The sequence below is a fragment of the Polypterus senegalus genome, unplaced genomic scaffold (assembly GCF_016835505.1).
Source record: "Polypterus senegalus isolate Bchr_013 unplaced genomic scaffold, ASM1683550v1 scaffold_3748, whole genome shotgun sequence".
Lineage (NCBI taxonomy): Eukaryota > Metazoa > Chordata > Cladistia > Polypteriformes > Polypteridae > Polypterus > Polypterus senegalus.
The window spans coordinates 33,539-58,608 of NW_024383735.1; the positions used below are offsets into that span (position 1 = coordinate 33,539).

Here is a 25,070-nt window from a genome sequence, read left to right on the forward strand (position 1 = left end):
ATTTACCTATCAGCAGAACAATGGTCCCAAACAAATAACTGACACAAAATAGGCAGGGATAATTAATAAAAAATGAAATATTCTCGAGTGGCATGATTAAATTCACAGACTAGGTAATACTGAACTAGTGTTATACTTGGAAAAGGGATGTCCATAAGCACACATTAACAATTTAATTTGTTTGCTTTAGGAAGCTAATCCCAAATCAATCACATAAACATTGACAATTACAAAATGTACAAAATTGTTGCGTTTAACTTACTCACAAACAGCTCCATTTTAGCTGACCTCTTTTCTTCAGTAACAGAGTTGAAAGCCTCACAGGTGTAATCGCCTGTATGATTTAATTGGACTGATTTGATTAAGTACACCGCTCCTTCACCTATGTACGTCCCATTCAGATACCAGGTAAAGATAGCAGGGGCTGAGACACAGCAGAACATGTCAACTTGACTTCTGCTCCAACAGTTACATCTGATGATCCACTAATAGACACTTGCTCAGGTCCATCTGCAATACAAACACAAAATACATAAGACTATTTTACTAAAAGTGTCTCAATCAACAAAATATTTATCTTCACTTACTATTGACATTATGATATTATGTAATGATTGAAATTGTAAGGGACAGCACAATGACACAATGGGTAGTGCCTTCACCTCATAGATCCTACATTCTCAAGTTGAATCCTGGATCTGGATTTAATCTATGTTGATTCTGAATGTTCTTTTTGTCGGCATGGTTATTCTGGTTTTCCTTTAACGTGCTCAAAATGTGCAGATAGGGTTAATAGGTGTTTCCAGACTAATAATTATAATAATAATTACATTTAAATAGCACATTTCTCACAACTCAAAGAGATTAGAGAGGAACCACTTCAACCACCACCAATGTGTAGCATCCACCAGGATGATGCAACAACACACATTTTGTGGCAGTACGCACACCACACAAGCTATTAGGTGGTGAAGTGGTGAGAGAAAAAGGCAATTAGAGAGTGGGGATGATAAGGGGAACAGAATGGACATGGCTGTGATTGGCAATTTAGCCAGGACATCGGGATACACCCTGCTCTTTTTGAAAGATGCCCAGGGATCTTTATTGAGCACAGAGAGTCAGGACCCCAGTTTTACGTCTCATTCAAAGGACGGCACCATATTTACAGTACAGTGTCCCCATCACTGCACTTGAGGCATTAGGATCGACACACAAACCACAGGGTAAGTGCCCCTGCAGGTCTCACCAACACCTCTTCCTGCACTAACCCAAGCTTTTCGTAGCTGGTATCCCATCCAAGTGTTGGCCAGCCCTGAACATACAGTACTTAGCTTCAAGTCGAAGACCTGTTCTGAAGTGCATGTGGTGTGGCTGTGTGAATGTGCCTTGTGATAGATTGATGCCCTTTCCAACACTGTTTACTGCCTTGTGCATGTGCTGCCAGGACAGGCTCCAGTTGCCAAGAGATGAATTAATTGAGTCTAAGCATGCTATTTCTATGACATTTTGATGTAAATTACAGTGAGAATATTTGTTAAATAACATTTATTTTGAGAAGAGCTTTTAATAGTGAGCTCCAGCTTAAGAATTTTAAATAAACGGCACAATTCAGTTTTAAAAGATGTGTTTACAATAAATGTGTTTATTTTCAGCCAAAATAATCTTATTAATGTAAAATGATATTTCCATTGCAGATTATCAATATATATAAGTACCTTGTCTACCATAAACCACACCACTATAAAAAATCTTTACACATGCATGCCTTTCTTCTCCACTACTAAATCTTCACAAAAATAACCCCTCAAAGGTAAAATGGTGTATAAGTATAATACAATTTATTCTGGAGGCATTTAATGGAGGCAGGAGTTGCTCTGAAAAGGCTGAAGCCATTACTCTTTGTAATGTTATGCCCAGATCTCTCAAAGTACTGTCATCAAATGTCTTTTCTCATTTTAAGACTTTCAGTATGTGTCAAAGAAAATAATTTTATTGCTTGTTGTATTCTCTGGCCAGTAGACCAACAGTGCATTTTAAGTAGATTGCTTGATATAGTGCTTGTTATTAATCTACTTCTTCACATAACAAGGTATTGAAGTATAAAGCACATCAGTGGCCACACTTGTATCTGGAAGTGTACTGTATAAACACAGAGTAAGAGTTAGTGTACTTTTCACTGTATCTTCTGTATTTCAAATAGAATACCCAACATTTAAATATATTTCAGAATAACACAGGGAGTAAGCAGTGAACATTTCTCTCTCTGGTTTCTAGTATATCACTAAACAACATGGACCCTAGGTGACCAGAAACAAGGTTAATTCCTCTGAGCACAAAACGTTAAAGATTATTTACTTACAGCTGACAGTCAATGTATATACTTCACTGCTCATCTTGCTGACTGGGTTGGATGCTGTACACTTATAACCACCATTATCTGACCGCAGTACAGGATTAAAGGACAGTGTTTTACTGTCTGCAGACAAGGTGATGTGGCCAAATGGAGAGACAGGCTGATCGTTCTTTACCCAGTGTATTGAATCCACCTGTCCAGATGCATCACAGGTCAGAGAGAAATTCTTGTTTTCTATTGGCTGTCCAGGTTTGGCCGTTATCGTGACATTAGAAACAAGTTCTGTAAAGAGAAAGACCACAACAAACATCAGCCACACAATGACTCAAGAAAGAAAAAGGCGTGACCTTCAGTTAATTAATTGATTTTCCAAAGTGATAATGGTATGATTAAAAAATCAAGAAGACATTGGCTGAACATAGAAATTAAAAAGGTTATTTAAAACCAGAACTGTAGATCGCTGAGGCTACAATAGAGCTAACCAGTATACACATGTCACTGGCAACTATCACATACATTCATATGCTTATTTAATTGTATTCATATTTTTTTTTCTTTTCTTTGAAATTGCAAATCCTCATCTTTCTAACATCAAGGAATACAATATATTACATAAAATGGATTCCTTTCTTTTCATTTACAGGATAATTAGTTGTGATTTAGTAATGTTAGCAAAAGGGTGTCACTATCACATTTGATTTTATATGTTGGTCTGATAACCTTTGTCTTAAGAACATAAACTATCTAAAAATTGTCAAAATTAGCAGTAAAACTATTGGTTTGCACCAGCCCTCTATCACTGAGTTGTGTCACAAACAAGTTAGAAAGAAGGGTGACTTAATTTTGTCAGATATTAGCCATCCTTTTTATTTCATTTGATGCCATCAAGCAGCAGATTTAGGTTCCAAACAGTAAAAGCATCAGATGTAAACGTTTTTGGCATTTTGCATTTTGAATTCTAGCAGTCATAGGGATCTTTCTGAATTCGTAAATACTGATATGTACTGTTACAGGCAGTAATTTTAATTTGTAGAAATCTTGTGGGTATATATACTGATTATAAAAATGAGTGTCATATGTTGCTCCTCGGTTTATTTATTTATTTTTTGCATTTGTTTAACAATATTCTATGATTTTTGTACTTTTCTTCTACAAAAATCCTTTCAGATAATAATATCTACCATATTTGTAGCGAAGTCTAACAGAAATCTTCACTTTTAAATGTCCCCTGGTACCTTAATGTTAGAGCTTTTCAGGTAAATATCAATGTAAACAATCAGCCATCCAGTCTCAAAACCACTTACTCTAACGCATATCAACATTATTAAATTAGTGTCTATGCAAAAAGATATTTGTGAAAAAATACAATTGAACCTAATGGGAATATTCTGAGCCTTATATAAATTTAGTCAAAATTTAAGAGAAAGGGCTATTTTGTGACTAATTTTACTATTTTTTTCTAAAAAATAGTGTTATAAAGATGCATGTGAGTCTGTAATAGAATCCCAGCTTCCTTCCTTTTGTCTTCCCTTTCTATCCTTCTTCCTGATTATTTTCTCTTTCATCCTAGTACACCCAGTAATCAGCAAGGAGTGCACAAATATAAACCCATCATCTTGCTTATCTTGGATTCAGAAGACAGCTATAACAGAAGTGAGAGTAAACAAGATCAAAAAGTAAGAACGGAGTGGACACGTTTCATTTCAATACACTAAAGCCACAGATTAGCTGAGCTTTGTTTACTATTAGTATCATTGAAGTGTACAGCTTACTAAAAGAAGTACACAAAGAGAAATTGTGTCAGGAATGAGTGCAGGTGTTTTTCCTTTTTTCTTTTCTATCACATTTTATTGTTGCTGGTCTGAAAACAAAAAGCAAATTGTGACAGACATAACTGACAGATCACACTTCTTGTCAGACTCTGCCGACTTCAAAAGACAGACATGGAAAATGTGCGGGCCACAACTAAATAAAGAAAATTAAGGAAATGGCTTGAAAGGTATTTTTGGATTTAATAATAGGAATAAAAATAATGACACCTGGGAACTATAATATCTAATTTTTTCTTAAAGTATGGAAACAATGACAGATTGGATATGGGTCAAAATGCATGCCACAAGTATTTCTGTAAGGTAAAAATTGTTTTCATTGACCAGTGTATAAAACAAAGTGGAATCGAGAATGACCTGAAGTAATTATTTTATGCACTATTCAAGTGGACAAAGATAACATGGTAGATTTTGATATCTCTTAGATTTGCCCTCTATATTATTTTACTCTTTCGTGGGTTTTATGTAACAAAAGTCTATTGCTTAGTGTATACAACTGAAGCTAATTAAAATTTATGTGATGTTCTTTTTGCATTTCTTTTAAGATTGTAAAAAAATCAAAAACATCAGATCTTCATACCTTTCATATTTGTCTTCCCTGCGTTTAAAAGATTAAAAGCATGTTTAAATCCTATGGCAGGGCTATTCAATTACAAATTCAGTTACACCAGATTTTCAGACAAAGAAATTTAGCTGGGCCAGACATTTTCAGCAGCTGGTAAGAAGAAGGTAAACCAACATAAATAAATGCATGAAAAACAAGTAATGTTTATTAATCGTTTCCCTTTTAACTGTGGTCACATTTGACACAGGTGCATCACAAAGTGCACAAAAAACAATAAAAAAGCTATACCTGAACAGAATCTGAGGTACTAGCAATACTTTTTTTCCAATTTTGAAAAAAAAATAAATATTTTTCATACTATATTTCAAAGTGCATAAAACCAAAAAGTGCACAGTATTAGCAATAACATTTGTTACCTTTTGAAACCCTTTGAAATAAAATTTATATTTTGGTCATATATGACCTAGACAGATCACAAAGTGCATTTAACAGAATAAGAACTATCAATGATATCAAGCTATAAAGAGGCAGACAGTCCTAATGATATGTTTTGTTTATTTAGTGAAAAACAATGTTTAAAATTTGAAACTGATAAATTGTCAAGTATAATAGTAATAATAACAACATTTGACATTTATATAGAGCTTTATTCCCTACTCAAAGTGCTTTGCAAACTACACACAATGAGGACCCAGAATGTGAACCCCTAAACTACCATTGCACCACCTAAGTAGTTGTACTATACTGCATAATATTGTGCTTGATAATTTAAAATTACAAATACAGAAAAAATAGTATCCACTTGTTAATAATAAGCTTTGCATTCTACAAAGAAGTTATTATGTAGTCCTGCAAAGCAATCAGTGCTTAATTTGATTGAGTTTTCAAAATTGAGTTTGTATTTTCATCAACTGCAGTCTTTCTAATTTGTTCTTTGCTTTGAGTGTCAATTGCCAATCGCCATCCTCGTAACAGCCATGAATATGAAGGATTGAAGTGTGTGAGTGGTGGGCTAACCGATCATATTAATAGAAGTGTGGAGGCAGTGCTTATCAGTAACAAGGCTCTCATTAGAGCAACAATTAGATTCATTTGCAAAAACACATTCACAATCACTTGATGAAACTGGAAAACAACTAAGACTCAGCACACAATTGCTTACAGAATCATTCAATATGCAGTCAATGCCATGATCAGCTGGAGCAGTCGAGGTGCTGATACAACATATAGGCATGTACTGTGACCAAAAAAAATCCCTATATCATGGACTACTACCACCACTTCTAGACACACAGCAAAGAGCTGCATTGTGAGTTGAATGTTGATTGAATACATGGTCTGCACTACTGCAGGAGTTTATGTATTAATTTCTAAAGACTTGAAAATGTGTTTCTCAGTTTCTCTTTGCATTTCTGGTGGGACCATGGGCTTGTAGTATACAGTGTCACCCTAAAATAAAACTTTGGTTCCTTAAACAGAATCCTCGTCCCCATACCACACCCTTATATACTATACCGTCCCATCGTTCCCTCGAACCATCCATAAATGTTCCTCTGTTCTATGTACTACCCCTTTCTTCCTTCTAGCATTAATGACTTCCCCTGACAGCAGTCCTCTGTGCCACTCTCTGCCCTCCCACTAGACTCAACAGACTCTCGATCACCAAGGCCTGGCCGGGATGCTACAATATTTAATTCACCAGATGTTCTTGAAAACTCTTGCCAGTGGTGAGGTATGCTAAAAAACACAATGATATATGCACCATTACTCACGGATAAGATGGTGTGCAGAATGATATTTTATCATTCACACACAGTTTTATTTTCATTTTCTGTTCAAAACGACCCCTCAGCCTGAAGAAAATGATCACTACATATAAGTATTCTAGAGGTGTTATAGTGCTATTGGTTAATTGGATTTGTCAGAAGTACTATGTAACTAAGTACTTTTCTGTATACAACACATGTGTATTTTGATATTTAAAAGCCTGAACCTCATTTTGGGCCTGTGCACACTGGAAATCCTGCCAGCTGAGGTTGGAGTCAGGCTGACTAGGGTGAATCCTATTTCTGAGGCTTAGACCAAGTAAATCACAGGTTTGGTTGTGCTATTTTGGAGACCTATTTGATATTTTTGTCAGTTTTATGCTGCTGTATCATATATATACGTTCTTGTTTTCATTCTTTCAGAGAGAAGACACATGATGTATATTGGTCAGACAATACTACTATTATTACTACTACTACTTCTTCCTTTTATTTAAAGTTTTACATGCTGGTAAACAATTATGTATTGTACTGTACAGTGGTACAAAATAAGACCAGAAAACAATAAATCATGACTGTTGGTGAAAGCAAATCTATGGGGATCCCAAATGGATTACCAAACCCCTATCAGAGCACTCTACAATGTATTATGGTATGCCAGTGTTCCTCAACTACTGATTGCCATGACAGGAAAAGCCACTTCAACCCCCATTTCAACTGCACCGTAATAATTGACAGTGCAGTGTCAGCAATGGTTGTCCAGGAGTCCAGAAGCCATAAAGATTGAGAAATATTGCTATAGACAAGCACCCTTTGATATCCCAAAAATAACTCACAATGCCCACTAGAGGGAGGAAAACCTTTTAATCCTTGACTAGTCAAGAAAGAGCTAACAATTTTTAAAAAGAAAATATTTTAAAAAATGCTCTGACAAAAAAATTATCAGAGGAGCACAAAGGCAAAAGGAGTCGTCTAAAAAAAAAAAGGCAATCCAAGGCAAACAAATCCCAGAACACAGTCAGGTCAGTGAGGTCAAAAACAGAGCAGAAGGTAAAAAATCTGGAAAATTCAAAGAAAGCATAGAAAATCACAACGGAAACTGACCAACTCCAGCATATTCAATGAGCCACAAATACTTGTTTTTCCAGCCTTTATAGTGCTGAGGGCAAGTCCTCGACAGTGATAGGCAGATGGGGAACCATAAAATACATAGATACACAGAAACTAAAAGAGCAACAATGTTAACACAGAAGAATCAAAATTAACAAAAAGGTACAAAAATGAAATTGAACCCCAGTTGGGGTGAACCCTGGCTAATACATAAAAGCTGGAAGAAACAGAAGTCTGAGCTAGCCAACTGTTATTTAAATGAGAAGTTTCCATGAGGGATTCCTAAGAAACAACAATACCACTGGGGCCATACTTGTGCCATCATAGCATAGCAAACAGTCTTTGTTTTGCCACATTGCTAATATATAAGTCCACGTGAAGGTCAGTTAGAGTGACTTTGCCAAATTACTACTGAAATTAATAGCTAGGTATGACCACAATGCTGGCAGAAAAAATAACATTTTTAGCAAAACAAATTGTTAATTGATTTATCCATTTTTAAATCATAAATTATTAAAAGTTATTCATATTTTGCATTTCTTGTGGCTATAATCATTGCTTAATCAAGTACTAAATACCTTGTGTACAAGCCGCTTGAAAGGAAATAGGACACTGTGCTAAAATTCAGAATTAAATAACCAATTATTGAGTTCTGTTAAAACACAGTATATTATATAACTTTGAATTCTACCTACTATGATTAAATCAATGTACTTTAAGTTCACATCATTCATGACAAAATTACAGGGAAAGTACTTGAAGTACAGTACATTAAATGAATACAAAATTGTCTAAAGTCAAATACAGTATCTCTATATATAATCTTCATTTGGATCTTGATCTTTGTCCTCGAATGAATTAGAAGAAGAAGCACTAGATGGCAGTAGAGAGACAGCTAAAACATAGGCATTGCATTAAGAATCTCCTCCAGGCTTATACTTCTGAAGACTGTAGTACTCCAGTCACACCTCAAAACACAGACATTCAAACTAAACAAATTGTTGTGCTTTAAATTAACTAAAGAGATCTTCATTTAGATCTTGATCTTTGTTTGTCCGTGAATTCCACACATGCGTAGACCACCTTCCAGTTTATTATGTTGTTGTTACTCACGGATGTCAACAATGTGCCGTAATAACGAAAGGGGTGGTGGACAGTGTTACGCTGGTTAGCTCCTGAGGCCTGGTTAGAGAATGAGATTGCGAAGATAAAAGGTATGCGTGCCTATGTAACATATGAATGAAAGAAAGACAGTGGGTAAATGAATGACAACGTAACAGCACGTTCGGAAATTATTATTGTTACGCTGTAGCGGCGAAAGTGCGCGATCTCACAGTTGTACCATGGCTTGCTCACATGTCAGTGAAGTGATCCCTATTTATGTTTTAAAGAGCCTGGATACCTATGTGTCCCCTTTATAACCATTGCTCCATGTATATTGCCTTACTCATTGGATTGCCACAAAGCAACCTGCGAGACTGGAGAAAGGTTGAGAAGACATCGTTAGAGGAAACGATAGCATTGTGAAACGAGATGGACTGTGAACGGACAGAAGCAGAAATGCTCCTACACCACCACATAATTACTATTTGGACAGTAATTCCGAGTAGGCCGTTCCTATCGAATCAATGTCCAAGGGTTTTCTTTTGTAATTTTGTTTCCCTGATAAAAATCATAATGTTGTGCGACGAAGGGCCCAGTTCACAACTGGCAGCCGCGTTTAAACAGGAAGCCCTTCACAGACAATTTTAACATGCAATGTAGTTGGGCACATGGCTAGTGAGATAATAACAGTATGTGATCTAACATAATTAAAGCACTATAAAATGATACATGATGAATTAATAAGGTAGGAGGCAGATTATTAAAATGTCTAATTTACAACATATTTTGGCAGGAAATTTACACAAATTCTACCATTGCAGGTTGTTAATTGTTCTTATGCATCCTTAAAATAAATTAATGAGTTAGATGTATGCATCTCTGGCTGGAAAAACATTTTACATTATTTGTGTATGTATCAGAGCAATACATTCTCCCATATGTTGGATAAATAGTGTCTTAATAATAAGCATTGCATAATTTGGGAATTCAAAACACTGGCAGTTTGGTTAGATTATCCTCTTCTAACCTGGGCATGAGATGGTTGATGAACACAAGAGAAGATACATCATAATTGTTCAGCAAGTAAACCAATCCAATCAGCAGGGTGCCTGAACTGGATTACAGTTCAAGATGTGTGTTAATTAGAACTGGTGAATCAAAGTATGTTACATGTGTTACATGATGTCACCAATGTTTCCTTCATTATGACCTATGACAACTCAATTCTGATTTTAATGAGAAAGAATTTTTCCAGGTGTGATGGAAACAGATCGGCAGCGAGCCCAAAACTCCAAATACAAATTCATAAATACAGACCCAGGTTCAGTTAACACAGTGACTGTGTGACGATGCGGGTTCTGCTCCATGCTCCCATCCGCTGTTGGGAGCCCTTGAACCCATCACCGTCGATAGTTATAACCGAGATGAGCCAAGCAGTGAGGCAACATAGCAAGGGGATGGTACAAAAGTGCAAAGTGCTTTTATTTACAATCAAAACAAAAGTGTTCCAATAAAGTAAAGTGCAGTGCATTCAAAGTTCCAATAAATAAATAATCCGTAAAAGAAATGTGAAGGTTTAAAACAATGCAAAACAATCCTTTAAAAAGATGATGAGGTTAAAACATTGCTGGAAACAGTCCTTTAAAACAATAAGCCCGGTGCTTCTTTTATTCTAGCATCTCACCTGCTTCTCCCGTTTGGGCCTGAGATGCTCTCTCTGCAGCTGTCCTTCTCTCACTCACACTGGAGGTCTGGAGGCCGTCCAATCCTGGCTTCGGTCACACACTCATCCCAGGCCTGAGACTTGGAGTCCTTGCCAGCCAGGATGCTCACAACAAGGACTTCTCAGCCAAGTCTCCCGACTCCGCTTTCTTCAACAGCGAGTCACCTTCCTTGCTAGTCACTCCCGCTCTTCTCCAAGTGCTCAGCGGGAGCGATTACAATCAACTGCCCTAGGTGCTAGCTAAACACCACGCTAGAGCCCACAGTCCTGAGCCTGATCTCTCGCTCACCTTTGCGCGCTCTCTCGCTTTCACCGGCTTTCTCCTGCTCCGTGCTCTCCAGCAACCTCCGTCTTTCTTTCCTCTCTTTTCCATTCATCCCTCCTAGACGACTCACGCTTCTATATATGCCGAGAGGCCATAGCAGCTGCAGCACATTACCAACCCCAGGAACAATCACAAATATGGGCAGTCCCTCACCTGTGCACTAGGTGAGAACGCCCACACCGCAAATCGCCCGAGATCCGCTACAGCCACCACACCCCTCGTTAAGCGCGAGTGTGATGATTATTTATTTTAAAAAACTGGCCTTTGCTGAGAGAGCTGTGGACCCATAACAACACAGACTGGCATTCTGAAACAAAAGGGTTACCACAGTTTGGTATGTTATATCAGCAGAAGGTGGTTACTTTAATGAATCAAAAATCTGAGTAAAATTCTGTACACTCAATGATTCCTTGACTTATTTTATATTGGCTATTATTTATTTGTTCTCTGCCTTGAGTTTATGAAGCATTAAAACATTAAACTGCATGCATTTCCATACAAACTGAAAAACTGAGGAGTTCTAAAATGTTTGACCAGTAGTGTATATATACGAACACAAAAATACAGTCCTGGGTTCGAATAAACTGGTGTTTATTGCAAAAATACCTCAGTATAAAGCACAAAAGCAAAAGTTTTCTCTCCTCCAGTTCACCTCCCTCTCTCCTCTGCACTACCCTTCTCCAGCTGAGCTCCAGCCTTCCTTCCTCCCAACTCTGACTTGCCTGGAAAAGTGCTGCCCGTTGGAAGCACTTCTGGGTCAAAGGAGCACATCTCCCTGCAGTACCCTACTCTGGCACCAGGGACACTATCAGGGCTACTTTGCCACACTACATTTCCTGGCATGTCATACTGGTTTCCAACTGGGCTACCAATATCCAGGGCCAGAGCCATCTAGCATCCTGGGGAATAAAACAGGCCCCAGTGACAGTTTTTCCCTGTCTTTCATTTTCTTCCTGCCTAGGCAGGTCCTCAAAATATGTCCATTCGGACGCCTGCCCATTTGCCTGAGGCTTCCCCGGTCTGAATCTTCTTTCTAGGTGGTGATACCCATCTATCCTTCCAAGAAGTCCTTTTTGGATCTGGTGCTTTCCTTTCCTTGGCCAGGATTTCTGTCTGTCCTCTAAGAGCCTTCCATCCAGGTATGGTACCATCCCTTCTCCTGTTTTTATATATATATGAGGTGCCATTCACATAAGACATATCCATCCATCCATCATCCAACTCGCTATATCCTAACTACAGGGTCACGGGGGTCTGCTGGAGCCAATCCCAGCCAACATAGGGCTCAAGGCAGGAAACAAACCCCGGGCAGGGTGCCAGCCCACCACAGGGCACACACACCAAGCAGTATGTCTTTGGACTGTGGGAGGAAAACGGAGTAGCGGAGGAAACCCATGCAGACACGGGAGAACATGCAAACTCCACACAGGGAGGACCTGGGAAGCGAACCTGGGTTTCCTAACTGTGAGGTAGCATTGCTACCACTATGCCACGGTGCTGCCCACATAAAACATATTGGTGTGTAAATATAGAATTGGTTGAAATATATCATTAGTTCAAATACATTGGTTTGAATACATCAGTTTAGATTTATACTATAGTTTACATACAGTGATTTTGATATATATTTTGGTTTGAACAGTGAAACGTAGGATGGCTGAGATGTAAAATTGCTGGGGTGACACCTCCATGCAATTCTCTGCTTAATTAATGACAAAACAGAAAAAAGCTTTGCAGCACAACAGAATGTAAACAGCACTGCTTTCCGCACAGTGTACTGTAGCTAGTTTCCATGAGAAGATCTCTTTTTCTATCTTTTCTTGGGTCCAAGTGATGACCATGATCTGTAATTCCATCCATCCATTATCCAACAGCTTCTTATGCTTGCTGGAGGCCTTATCCGAAATGACATATATACAGTATATGTGAAAGTGCTGGTCAATCCATTAGGTGACATAAGCTGCTTAGGCACTGATGGGGAGTAGAGGGGAGCATGGGTCATAGAAGTATGATATTAATGTCTGTGGTATGTACACAGAGGGGCGTTATTTGTGTTTCTGAAGGCATATGTGATCCAGACACCAAGAGGAATCAATCCTCCAACCCCCAGTTATTGCACTCTGATGATACTTTGGTCTTAATGAAATTAACAACAGGTGCACTAGAAGAGCAACAATGAGACAACTCCCAAAACAGGAACGGTTTAACAGGTGGAAGCCACCAACATTTTTCCCTACTCATCTTTTCTGACTGTTTTTCACTAGTTCTGCATTTAGCTATGGTCAATGTCACTACTGGTAGCATGAGGTGATACCTGGACCCTACAGAGGTTGCACAGGTAGTCCATCTTCTGCAGGATGGTGCATCAATATGTGCCATTGACATAACGTTTGCTGTGTCTCCCAGCACAGTCTCAAGAGCATGGAAGAGATTCCAGGAGACAGGCAGTTACTCTAGGAGAGCTGGACAGGGTCGTTGAGGGTCCTTAACCCATCAGCAGGACCAATATCTGCTCTTTTGAGCAAGGAGGAACATGATGAGCACTCTCAGAGCCCTAGAAAGGACCTCCAGCAGGTTCATACACAATTAAAATTTGGGAAAGGAGAGAGAAGGCTTAGGGAAGAGTCTACCATTTGTTTTATGCCAGGGCAAGGAACAACTGAAGCAGTCGTTGCGTTGAGACAGCTGATAAAGAAGCATCAAGAAAAACAAAAGATTGCTTATAATGTTTATTGATTTGGATATGGCTTACGACAGAGCGTCACATCAAAAGGTCTTGAGGTGCATGGGAGAGAAAGAAGGATCAGAGAGATATGTAAGGATTGTCCAGGATATGTAGTGAGTACTTGGGTTAAAAGCAGTGTTTGGGTAACAGAGAAGCCATTTAGAGTTAGTCTGCACCAAGAGATTGTCTTTAAGTTCTTACTTTTTGATCTGGTTATGGATGTGTTGAATCACAGGATAAAAAAACAATCCCTGGTGCAGATTTTTGCTGATGAGTATTGATATTTTCAATAATTTTACAAAATTATGGTACAGGTATGGCCTGGACAAAGATTAGTGGATATAGTGAATAGTGAAAGTGCTTTGGAATTTGCTGTTAGAGTTTTATGTATATAGGTAGAAAATTAAGGTGTGGTTGATGATAATTTAGAAGACGATGACCTGTGGTCACATAAAGAACCACCTTTAAAAGTAACGTTTGTACAATGATTAAAAGATCTATTAGTGAACAAGTGAGAATTGGTATTAAAAGATGATACAGTGGTATGCTTGAAGTATTACTTTGGGAGAGCTAGTGGAAGAAGTTTGTAGGATTGAAAACACCTGTTAGGTGAGGTTATTCTGCTTGCAAAATGGGAATTAGTAATGAAAGAAACAGGCCAGGTAAATGCAAAGCTTGTGGCAAGTTTGGGTACAGGTCAAGAGAATGTAGAATCAAGAATGTCCAGTCGAGTAGCAAAAGATTTCAAGATCTGCAAAATTGAAATTCACCATTACTTGAGAAATTAAAAAGGACTACCTACCAGCAGGAGCAGTTATTAGCAATTATTTAAGGGGAAACTAGACAAACCACTTCTGTGCACCATAACACCTACTTCCTCTGATCATGGAACAGATAGTATAGTACATACTTTTATGAATTGGAATTCAGTTAACTTTATTGTATACACAGGACATGAAGTTATCTATGTTATTATGGAGAATGCACGAAAAAATGGATTGGAGCTTTCAGCAAATCATTTGGTTGCCAAGAGTTCAGGAGGGCAGAATATTAAGACCTATGAAAGTGAGCAAGCTGTCACACACGCGCGCATGGGAGGCAGCTAAAGGGCTTGAGTGAAGGCGGTTCTGAGGCATGCTGGGATGTGGCAGAGTGCACTGACTCTTTTTCTCCCTTTCCTGTAGGCCATTCCCGGGAGATTCCACCTGGCTCTCTTGACGTCACTTCCGGGACCGAGCCAATGGAAGTAGACCTTACCGGCTCCGGCCCCTGTGATGTCACGTCCGGGCTTGAACCAATGAGTGAAGAACATGGGCCCAATCCTTATGACCTCACTTCCTGCCTTCCCCTTTAAAAGCCTACTCTTTTCCCTTTTCCCTCAGTCTTGTTCTGGACTCAGTTGTATGCACTTCAGTGCTGATCACTTGATAAAATGACTTTTGCAGCCAGGATACAATATTAAACGGGTGGCTGCCCCAAACCTTTATTTGTTTATGTCTCGTTTTTGTGACGAAGCATAAATACAAATAGGTGGCCATTGTGAAAAGTACCACACGGACAGCCTGTCTAATATATTCCCTGTTAGGAATGGATGTTATTACCTGGATAGATTTACAGTCGCAGTTTTAAAAAAGAGAAATTAATTGGCATTTACAGTGCATCCGGAAAGTAAATCACAGCGCATCACTTTTTCCACATTTTGTTATGTTACAGCCTTATTCCAAAATGGATTAAATTAATTTTTTCCTCAGAATTCTACACACAACACCCCATAATGACAACGTGAAAAAGTTTACTTGAGGTTTTTGCAAATTTATTAAAAATAAAAAACTGAGAAATCCCATGTACATAAGTATTCACAGCCTTTGCTCAATACTTTGTCGATGCACCTTTGGCAGCAATTACAGCCTCAAGTCTTTTTGAATATGATGCCACAAGCTTGGCACACCTATCCTTGGCCAGTTTCGCCCATTCCTCTTTGCAGCACCTCTCAAGCTCCATCAGGTTGGATGGGAAGCGTCGGTGCACAGCCATTTTAAGATCTCTCCAGAGATGTTCAATGGATTCAAGTCTGGGCTCTGGCTGGGCCACTCAAGGACATTCACAGAGTTGTCCTGAAGTCACTCCTTTGATATCTTGGCTGTGTGCTTAGGGTCGTTGTCCTGCTGAAAGATGAACCGTTGCCCCAGTCTGAGGTCAAGAGCGCTCTGGAGCAGGTTTTCATCCAGGATGTCTCTGTACATTGCTGCAGTCATCTTTCCCTTTATCCTGACTAGTCTCCCAGTTCCTGCCGCTGAAAAACATCCCACAGCATGATGCTGCCACCACCATGCTTCACTGTAGGGATGGTATTGGCCTGGTGATGAGCAGTGCCTGGTTTCCTCAAACTTGATGCCTGGCATTCACACCAAAGAGTTCAATCTTTGTCTCATCAGACCAGAGAATTTTGTTTCTCATGGTCTGAGAGTCCTTCAGGTGCCTTTTGGCAAACTCCATGCGGGCTGCCATGTGCCTTTTACTAAGGAGTGGCTTCCTTCTGGCCACTCTACCATACAGGCCTGATTGGTGGATTGCTGCAGAGATGGTTGTCCTTCTGGAAGGTTCTCCTCTCTCCACAGAGGACCTCTGGAGCTCTGACAGAGTGACCATCGGGTTCTTGGTCACCTCCCTGACTAAGGCCCTTCTCTCCCGATCGCTCAGTTTAGATGGCTGGCCAGCTCTAGGAAGAGTCCTGGTGGTTTCAATCTTCTTCCACTTACGGATGATGGAGGCCACTGTGCTCATTGGGACCTTCAAAGCAGCAGAAATTTTTGTAACCTTCCCCAGATTTGTGCCTCGAGACAATCCTGTCTCGGAGGTCTACAGACAATTCCTTTGACTTCATGCTTGGTTTGTGCTCTGACATGAACTGTCAACTGTGGGACCTTCTATAGACAGGTGTGTGCCTTTCCAAATCATGTCCAATCAACTGAATTTACCACAGGTGGACTCCAATTAAGCTGCAGAAACATCTCAAGGATGATCAGGGGAAACAGGATGCACCTGAGCTCAATTTTGAGCTTCATGGCAAAGGCTGTGAATACTTATGTACATGTGTTTTCTTGATTTTTTATTTTTAATAAATTTGCAAAAATCTCAAGTAAACTTTTTCACGTTGTCATTATGGGGTGTTGTGTGTAGAATTCTGAGGAAAAATGAATTTAATCCATTTTGGAATAAGGCTGTAACATAACAAAATGTGCAAAAGTGATGCGCTGTGAATACTTTCGGATGCACTGTAAATACTTTAGTAAAATGATCATTTATGTGTAGAATGTGAAGCTAGTTTTAAAGAAAAACATTGTCCCTTTATCAGTTTGGGCAAAAGTAGAAATGACTGTGCAAAACTGAATATAGAGCCTCACCGCAAAGGCAATATCCAATATCATTGCAAGCCCTGGAGTGGATAACATCAGTACTAGACCAGTTGGAGGAAGATGGCATAACCGTAAAACACACTCACCATATAATAGACCCAAATGACCGTAAGGAAGCCAAATGGCTCCTGGAGGCTAACTGTAGATTATCAAATCTTGAATAAATGTGTGAATAAGTTAACACCAAGTAGTTAGCACCACTGGACTTGAAGCCTGAACATAACATCATTTTGTAATTTACATTTCTATATAATTTTGGTCAATACTATTACATTCAGATGTACAATAATGATTTACATTTATTACAGGAGATACATCGTATAAATGGATTTTTTTACCTCAAGGTATTCATAATTCTCCATTTGTGTATTATATAGCTTTAAGGCAATATTTAAGACAACTAGAACAATTTTCAGAATCAGTAGTGATTCATTATACAGATGACACTTTAGTAGCATCTGTGACCATTGAAGATCATTTTCTTTGTTTAGAAACAAAGAACATGCAACTTGCTTGGATAAAGCACACTTAGGGAAAGCAGAAGTTGTTTATTTAGGCTCAGTGGTTTCACATAGTAAGGTTGAATTTATGATGGACAGGAGATATGCAATTGTAGTAGTTTGTGTATCTGAGGCAATTCAGGAAATATGGTACTTTTAGGACTGTAGAACATTAATATAAAGTGAAAATAGACTATACCAAGAAAAGACATTTACTGACTTACAAGTTACAGGGTAATCCTTATTCTACATAAACAACTGCATTTTCTTTTGAAGAGTTACACACAAATGGGAACTTTAAAAAGGATCTGGTTTCAGCACTAGCTTTGGGAATTTACTTGAGATTTACTTAATTTATTTAAAAACTAACCCTGTGGGTAGTTGAAAAGGATGGGTTTATGATAGTAGTCCTGATGAAAGAACAGGGAGATCAGCAAAGACCATTAGGTTATTATTAACCTAAATTAGATGTTGTGGCTGTAGGATGGATGACCTTGTTTAAGAGCTGAATAAGCTGTTGTATTGACAATACAAGCAGTTTCACTTTTGATGTTGGATCAAAAACTAGTTTTAAGATGTTCCCATTCTGTATGCACCTTAGTATTTTTGAAAAGAGAGGATGGTGTAACCCTATCAAGAATAGCTAGATATTCTGGAAAACTCAAATACTGAAGTTAAAAAGTTCCACTGGATAAAGTGGCACATGTTATTTTGACAGATTGGGAAAAATAATGGGAGTTTCACCATTATTGAAATGGTGAATCTAATATAGGCCATCCCAGATGCCCTATTACCTAATTCTGATTTAGAATATTTTGGGAGAGTTTGTCATATGTAATGAATGATGAATGAAAGGTTAGATGGACAGTAACTAATGACTATTAAATGTAAAGCCAGGGAGTATCAAGCCCTGGAACTTCTACACAGCAGGCTGAACTGGCAGTGTTAAAAACTTGTGAACTGGCAATGGGTAAATCCATTAATATTTACATTGACACTTAAGTATGCCTTGGGAGTAACACATGGCTTCTGGCCTATAAAGAAACAGACAATATCTGACAGCTTCAGGGACTCCCATTAGGCACAATCTGTTAGTGAAAGAATTAATGGATGCTTTAACACTCCTATCAGTAACTAGATGTAGAGAACAGTTTAAAACCTCTGAGAAACTGTAGTAAGTAAAGGTATTTAGCTTATGATGCAGCTGCAAAACAGGTAGAAATACTATGTCCATTTACTATTATCATTTCCCAAATTTCAACTTTAATGAAAGAACCCCAAGATTTAATAATGTTGCAAAATAAAACATCTTGCAAAGAAATGTGGATTTGGAATGAAAATACAGCTAAAGGTAGGAACAGATGGTCTTTGGAGAAAAGGAATGCAGCTTGTCACCAGGAAATCTTTAATGCCTTGGCTATCTGAAAAGTTCTACAGAGAACAGCATCTAAGTGTTTCAAAGATGTGTAATCTTCTGCACAGGTATAATGGGAACTTGCATTTAAAGCTTTCAGAACTGCTGTGGTAGTCAATTGTGTGGTATGTCAACAAGTTAACACCCCTTAAATAAAAAATACTGAGGAGGACTCCTGCTCCTTGAGGAAGAAATATTATTAACTGTAATGATTATAAGTAGTTAAATAACAAGGACTGCATTATGTATTAATCATGCTAAAAAAGCTATATTATTTGTTCTTCATTTATGTAGAAAAGAGTTAAGTATGTGCACAGAATTAAGACGAACTTTCATTCTTTTATGAGAAACTACTGACCTCTTGATACTAACAGAACACCCTGTGATATTATAAATCAATTGTGACCGTTTCTGAATTTTTGCTTAAAACTGAGCATATTTCTTAAAACTGTGAGTGCCCTGATAACCTCCTTATCTGAAAGAAGCAATGTGCACGTTCCAATTCAGGGAGTTGCAAGCTATTATAATTTATGTATAACCTCAAAATTAACTGCCATATATATTTTTTTTGTTTAATACACAAACTAGGTATATAGAGGGAAGCCCCATGTTAGGCTGCACCAAGAATAAAGAAATTGCTTTTTACTTTTTATTGGTTTCCGCCTTCTGGTTTTCCCCGACTTTCAGCGATCACATCCTCCAGGACCATTTAGACATTTACAAATGGATTATATTACACTACCAACGTGACGGAAAATCAGGTGTGTAGATATGTTTTCCAGATCAGTGGAAGCTTTTCCTGTTAGGAAGAGTACAGGGTCATATACAGCCAAAACTGATGCAGGAGAAATAATTATAAGATGGGGTAAGCCATACTCATTTGACTCTGATCAGGGGACTCATTTTACTGGGAAAGTACTGGTGGAAGCATGAAAAGAATTAGGATTTGAGGTGCAGTTTCAAATTATTATTTGATTTAAAAATGTATACGTATAGTCTGTATAAACATTATGGACTCCAAGGCATATTACTTGAATATTTTTAAAATTCGGGATCAATAGACCATTTACAATGAAGTGGACAGTACATCTAAAAGGCTGATAACAGAACATTATGTTCCACATATTACCTGGATCTTCTTAACATCTGGATTACCGGAATGCAAATCATAATCTGGGCAGTAAATAATTTTGTTGCTTTGGAAAGGCTGATTGAAACAGAAGATTATGCTGTGGCCACTTCAGATTACAGCTGGACTAAACAGAACTGTTTTATCCTGAAGTATGTGCTTCATGCTAAATCTGCAAGTCATTTTGGTACTTTTAAACAAACAGAGGAGAGTATCATTATTCTTGATTATGTAAATGTTATATGTATTTTTAAATTTTCATGAAGCAGAGTCTGTGGAATGGCTGTTGTAATTAAAAATAATTTAAATCTTTGATGTAAAACATAGATAGGGAAAAGCATTTTGCTAGGAACTACCTGTTTACAGCCTGTAGCCGCCGTTGCATAAGGCGAAGTCAGGCACGGTAAGACGCGTGTCAAAGAAATCTCTCAGTCCAAAAGTTCGTTTTAAAAATATTTAGTGAAAGTTAAAAGCAAATAATCCATACAAGAATAAAAAGAAAAATAGTTACACACTTAGAATAAAGGCAAAAAAAGAAAAAAATGTATCTTCTATAAACTTAGCTTTTCTTAAGAAGCTTTGGTTATTTCTGTACTTAAACGTTCTTTCTTTCTATACTTAAAGGTTCTTAATTTCTTCTTCTGTATGCCTTAAACATACGGTTCAAAACTTAAATCTTTTATTTTACGAGTTACTTCACACTCAAAAGGCCCGTAGGCGTTGGTACATAGACATGAGCCCAGGCACAGTCTCGTGCACAAGCACGAACGTGAACACAAACAAGGACTCGGTTAAAAAACCGTATGCCTCTGTACCTTACACAAGGCAAGGCTAAACACTAACTAGAGAACATTGTTAACTCATAACTGTTAAGAAATGACAGGAAAATACCAACTCAATTCTATTCACGGGGGTTTTAGGAACCTCCCATATTTTATGCATTACCATCTAATAAATATTCATACATTTTATAGAACTAGGAAAATGGCTCTTACACAGCCTTTACGCTTTCATTTTTAGACTTTTCACTTTTTTCCTGTAAAGCAGTAATATAAGTTAGCCCTTTGATGTAAGGAAACATTCTATTAGGATGTATCAACCCCTTGATGCGTCAATGTTTATTCAAAGGGTCTTTATCACAACTTCAGGAATGTGACTACAATATAATTCTAATTGATGTACAGATGCCTTTATTCAAACTGCTTTTTAATAAATATTCCCTTTTTAGACAGGCATTTAGAGTTAGGACTGACAGTTGTGAGCCCAGGGAAATGTACAGCCACCCTAACGATGAAAAAGATAGGCTGGACTCAAGTTTCACCACACAGCACACGGTTTATTTATATGTGGGCAATTCCTTCGCTCTCCACAACACAATATTTGCAACACCAAAAGCACAGTATATTGCACAGTCCTTTCCACCTCCACTCCTCCTCACAGGCTTGTCCTTCTTCCTCCTGACTCAGACTATTGAGTAGAAGCAACTGGCCCCTTTTATAGGACTCCAGGTGTCCAACAGCCTTCTTGTGACACTGACTCCTTGCAGGGCCCAGTAAACAACCAGACGCCCCTGGTGGTGGCCACAGGCCCCAGCAGGGTTGAGCTCCATGTTCCAAACCTGTCGCCCTGCTGTAATCCAAGGGGCTGCCCTCTATCAGTCCGGGGAGAAACTGCTTTGAAAATGCTCTTTCTGTCAACAACTGTCAGCATTAAATTTCCAAAATGGAGGTGCCCAAAGAAAATGGCACTATGGGATAACACAAAAATAACTAACATAAAAAGAGGTTACTAAAATGATAGTGAAATATCAATTTTACAATACTAACTTTTAGTAGTGAGTAATCATTGTTATTTCATCTTTCATTGAACTTTAGGTTTCAGTTGAATATTTGCAATGGTTCAGTTTCAACCAGTACAGCGTGTCTCTATCGAAAAAGTGTCACTTCTCCTTCAGGTCCGTCCCCACCGATTTTACCCTGGCACCAGTCTTGACAGTACTTATGATCACTGAATTATGATTACTGGTGTCCTTATTTTCAGTTTTGGTAACTGATATTTTACAGATCAACTTCCATTTACTGGTTCCTAATATGCCAATAAACTAAATTAAAAGAAGACACTTGTTCACATAAAATTGATAACAAAAGTGATTAAACACTAAATTTCTAGTATGCTATGCAATTTCTGTTAACTGAAGCAAGAAACGTCATGTGGGCATTTACTCTATTGCTGAGACTAAAAGGAAATGACTCAAACATCACACAGACACCTCAGGGCACTGCTGCCTCATCCATTGCCTCCTACAGAGTACAGCCTGAGGGTTTTGTTTTATGAAAACCTAACCACTGCGTTACCATGTCATCCATTAGTTAGAGTATATATTCACATGAAATTTAGGTTCCAAAAGTACAGTACAGAGTACAGTGTACATTTCATGCATTATCAACATTTTCTTATGGTGGTTCATAAGTTTTAGTTTCAGGTATATTTTAACATGTGCATGAAGTACTAGTGGTGGAGTGGTGGCTCTGAGGCTAGGGATCTGCACGGGCAATCGGAAGGTTGCTGGTTCGAATCCCATAAATGCCAAAAGGGACTCTCCTCTGTTGGGCCCTTGAGCAAGGCCCTTAACCTGCAGTTGCTGAGGGCTTTGAGTAGTGAGAAAAGCTATATAAATGCAAAGAATTATTATTATTACTATGGAATTCTTCCTTGACACTGAGCTCTTAGAATGAAAAGCATTCACAAAAAATAAAACAGAAGTTCAAAAGGGCACCCTTAAGACATAACTGCAGTACAGAAAATACAGTTTCACTCAAAAGACAGTATATGTTAGGCAAAATGATGTTGTTCAGTAATACCAAAATGAAGGTGCTCCTGTGTCTCCTTTAGTGTTATGTCTAAGTTCAAGTCAGATCAAGTAATATGACTAGTGAAACAAAACTAGCATTCCTCACTGATGCTCTATTCATGTAGAACAATGCGTAACTCTCTACACATCCACAACCAATTCTTTTGTCAGATGACTCCTGGACCATAAGCTAATTGAAGCAACTTCATGTCAAACCACAAAGCTATTTTCCTTCCATCATGAAACTGTGAAACTGTGCAATCAGCAGCACCAGCTGAAAAGTGCAACTTGTGATTCCATCAAGAAAAGTATTCTTGGAGCATTATCAATAGTTTCACCATGAAAATAGTACTGCTAACTTTCTTTCCTTGCACACACAATTTAAGGTAGTCATTTGACATACAAAATGCTGGAAAGAGATCATTGTAAAAAGTAAATAAGCAAACAACATCAACAGCTTGGTTGGAACATGCCCACTTGGAAAATTCACATTCATTTATCTATATATATCTATATCTATATATATCTATATCTATATCTATCTATATTTATCTAAAAGCAAGGTTTTTGCGTCTTGTCCCACATGGGACATCTTCCCCAAGGAGATCCAAATGCCGGGCCCCGATGATACGGCTGACACTCCAGTGTAAACCTAGGAGGAATAATATAAGAATGACTGTTTTGCACCCTTGTCCTCCTAGGACAACCTCTCCATTCATGGCCCAGCCTGCGGCATTCATAGCACAGCCAGCGGTCCCTTTGGTAGTCTCTCTCTGTGGGACTTGAAGCACCTGGGTACTTCTGGAGCCGCCCCTTCTCCGCTGAGGAGAATTCCCCAGCTGCCTTTGTGCTCTTATGGCCCTTTTCGACTTGTCAGGAGACCTCTGTTGTATTTTAGAGGTCTCCTGTTTCATCTGGGGCTTGTCCACAGTCTGAGTCTCTCTATGAGATAAAGAGAGACCCTTTACTGTCTGCACCCCTTTAGTTTTATAAATCACCGGTGGCGGCGTCTTTAGGGCCGCCTCGTTCCGGGAGTCAGCACTGTCTAGCTGCCCCGGATCGATCAGCTCTTCCCCGACCACTCGGTTAACGAATCGGCCTCTTTGTAGGGCACGCCGTGTACTGGCACCCGCTATTTATTAAAAGCAGGCCCGGATTACACTGCATCCCTATTACTTTATATACGGAATGGGTTTCACATACCTGTACCGCCGCATTAGTCATTACGGCAGGCTCCCCAGCAAATCGCCGCACGTAGGCCCTCACCTTCTCCTTCTGGCATGTGCTCTGGCGGGTCGCAGAGGCTTCTGGGATTTGGAGTTTTTGAGGTCGAGGTCCGGGTTGCCTCCGCCCGAAGGAACTGCGGTCTGTCTTTATTATTTTTGACATCCTGATCAGCCATTTCCGACCCTCCTTACCTTTTAGTGGGGTGAGCGATACGCTCGCCTCCCCTTCCCCTTCTGTAAGTCCAAGTCCGTTATTTTGGAACTGTAGGCGCAAACAGTGGGACGTGGAATTCCTCCTTCCCAGCATGCCGGGTTTGTTGCCGTGTCCCTTATCGGCTACCGTCATGTGGAAGTCATCTCCCAGGTGCTCTGGCCGACAGGAGCATGCCGTCGTCGTTGGGGCAGTTTCCTTTTCCGCGGAGCCTCCAGGTGATCATCTCCGAGGTACATGCACGTACAAAGTGTGTTATTATAAATGGGCTTTCAATAACATACCCGACACGTACCTCAGAGCGATCGTTGGTTCCTGGAGGTTTCTCTGGACTTGTAAGGCCGCTCCATGACTCCTCCCGTGTCGGACATTGCACACAAGGCTCTCCGCTGGTGTTGTCGCTCTGCTTGCCCTTCCTCTTCCCATTTTGGACTTGGATTTTTGGGTTCTGGCGATGCTGTGGTGATTCCTGACGCCGTTGTCTTCTCAGGGTTCTCTGCCCACAGAAAATTTTAAATACAGGTCCTCCACAATAGACTCTGGAGTATCCTGCCGGCTACGCCACTGTGACAGATAGGGGGCGCTCTCGCTCCCTTGAACCCTGTCCACGACTCCAGATACCAGATAAAAGTCCAAATGATGACTTTATTAAATCGCCACAGTGCACAAAGCACCCTCTCCTCCACAATACTCATATAAATCACAATACTCAATAATACACAATCCTATAACTCCCAGGCGCGTTGCCACCCTTCCACCCAGCTCAGCTCGCCGTGTGGGAGCTCCCACAGTCCTTTTATATACCCTGATCCAGAAGTGTTCA

The 25,070-nt window shown here is 39.1% G+C and overlaps 1 protein-coding gene across 1 annotated transcript in view; it reads right to left on the reverse strand.

The window, feature by feature from the left end:
- Positions 1 to 282: 282 nt before the first annotated feature.
- LOC120521599 (carcinoembryonic antigen-related cell adhesion molecule 5-like) overlaps positions 283 to 25,070 on the reverse strand; it is a 34,402-nt gene continuing 9,614 nt past the window's right edge. Inside the window, exons 3-4 of the mRNA XM_039743105.1 lie at positions 2,360 to 2,635; positions 283 to 510 (exon numbers count right to left, since the gene is read on the reverse strand). Of these exons, the coding sequence (XP_039599039.1) occupies positions 398 to 510; positions 2,360 to 2,635 (389 nt within the window). The 3' untranslated portion in view covers positions 283 to 397. The remainder of the gene's footprint in view (positions 511 to 2,359; positions 2,636 to 25,070) is intronic.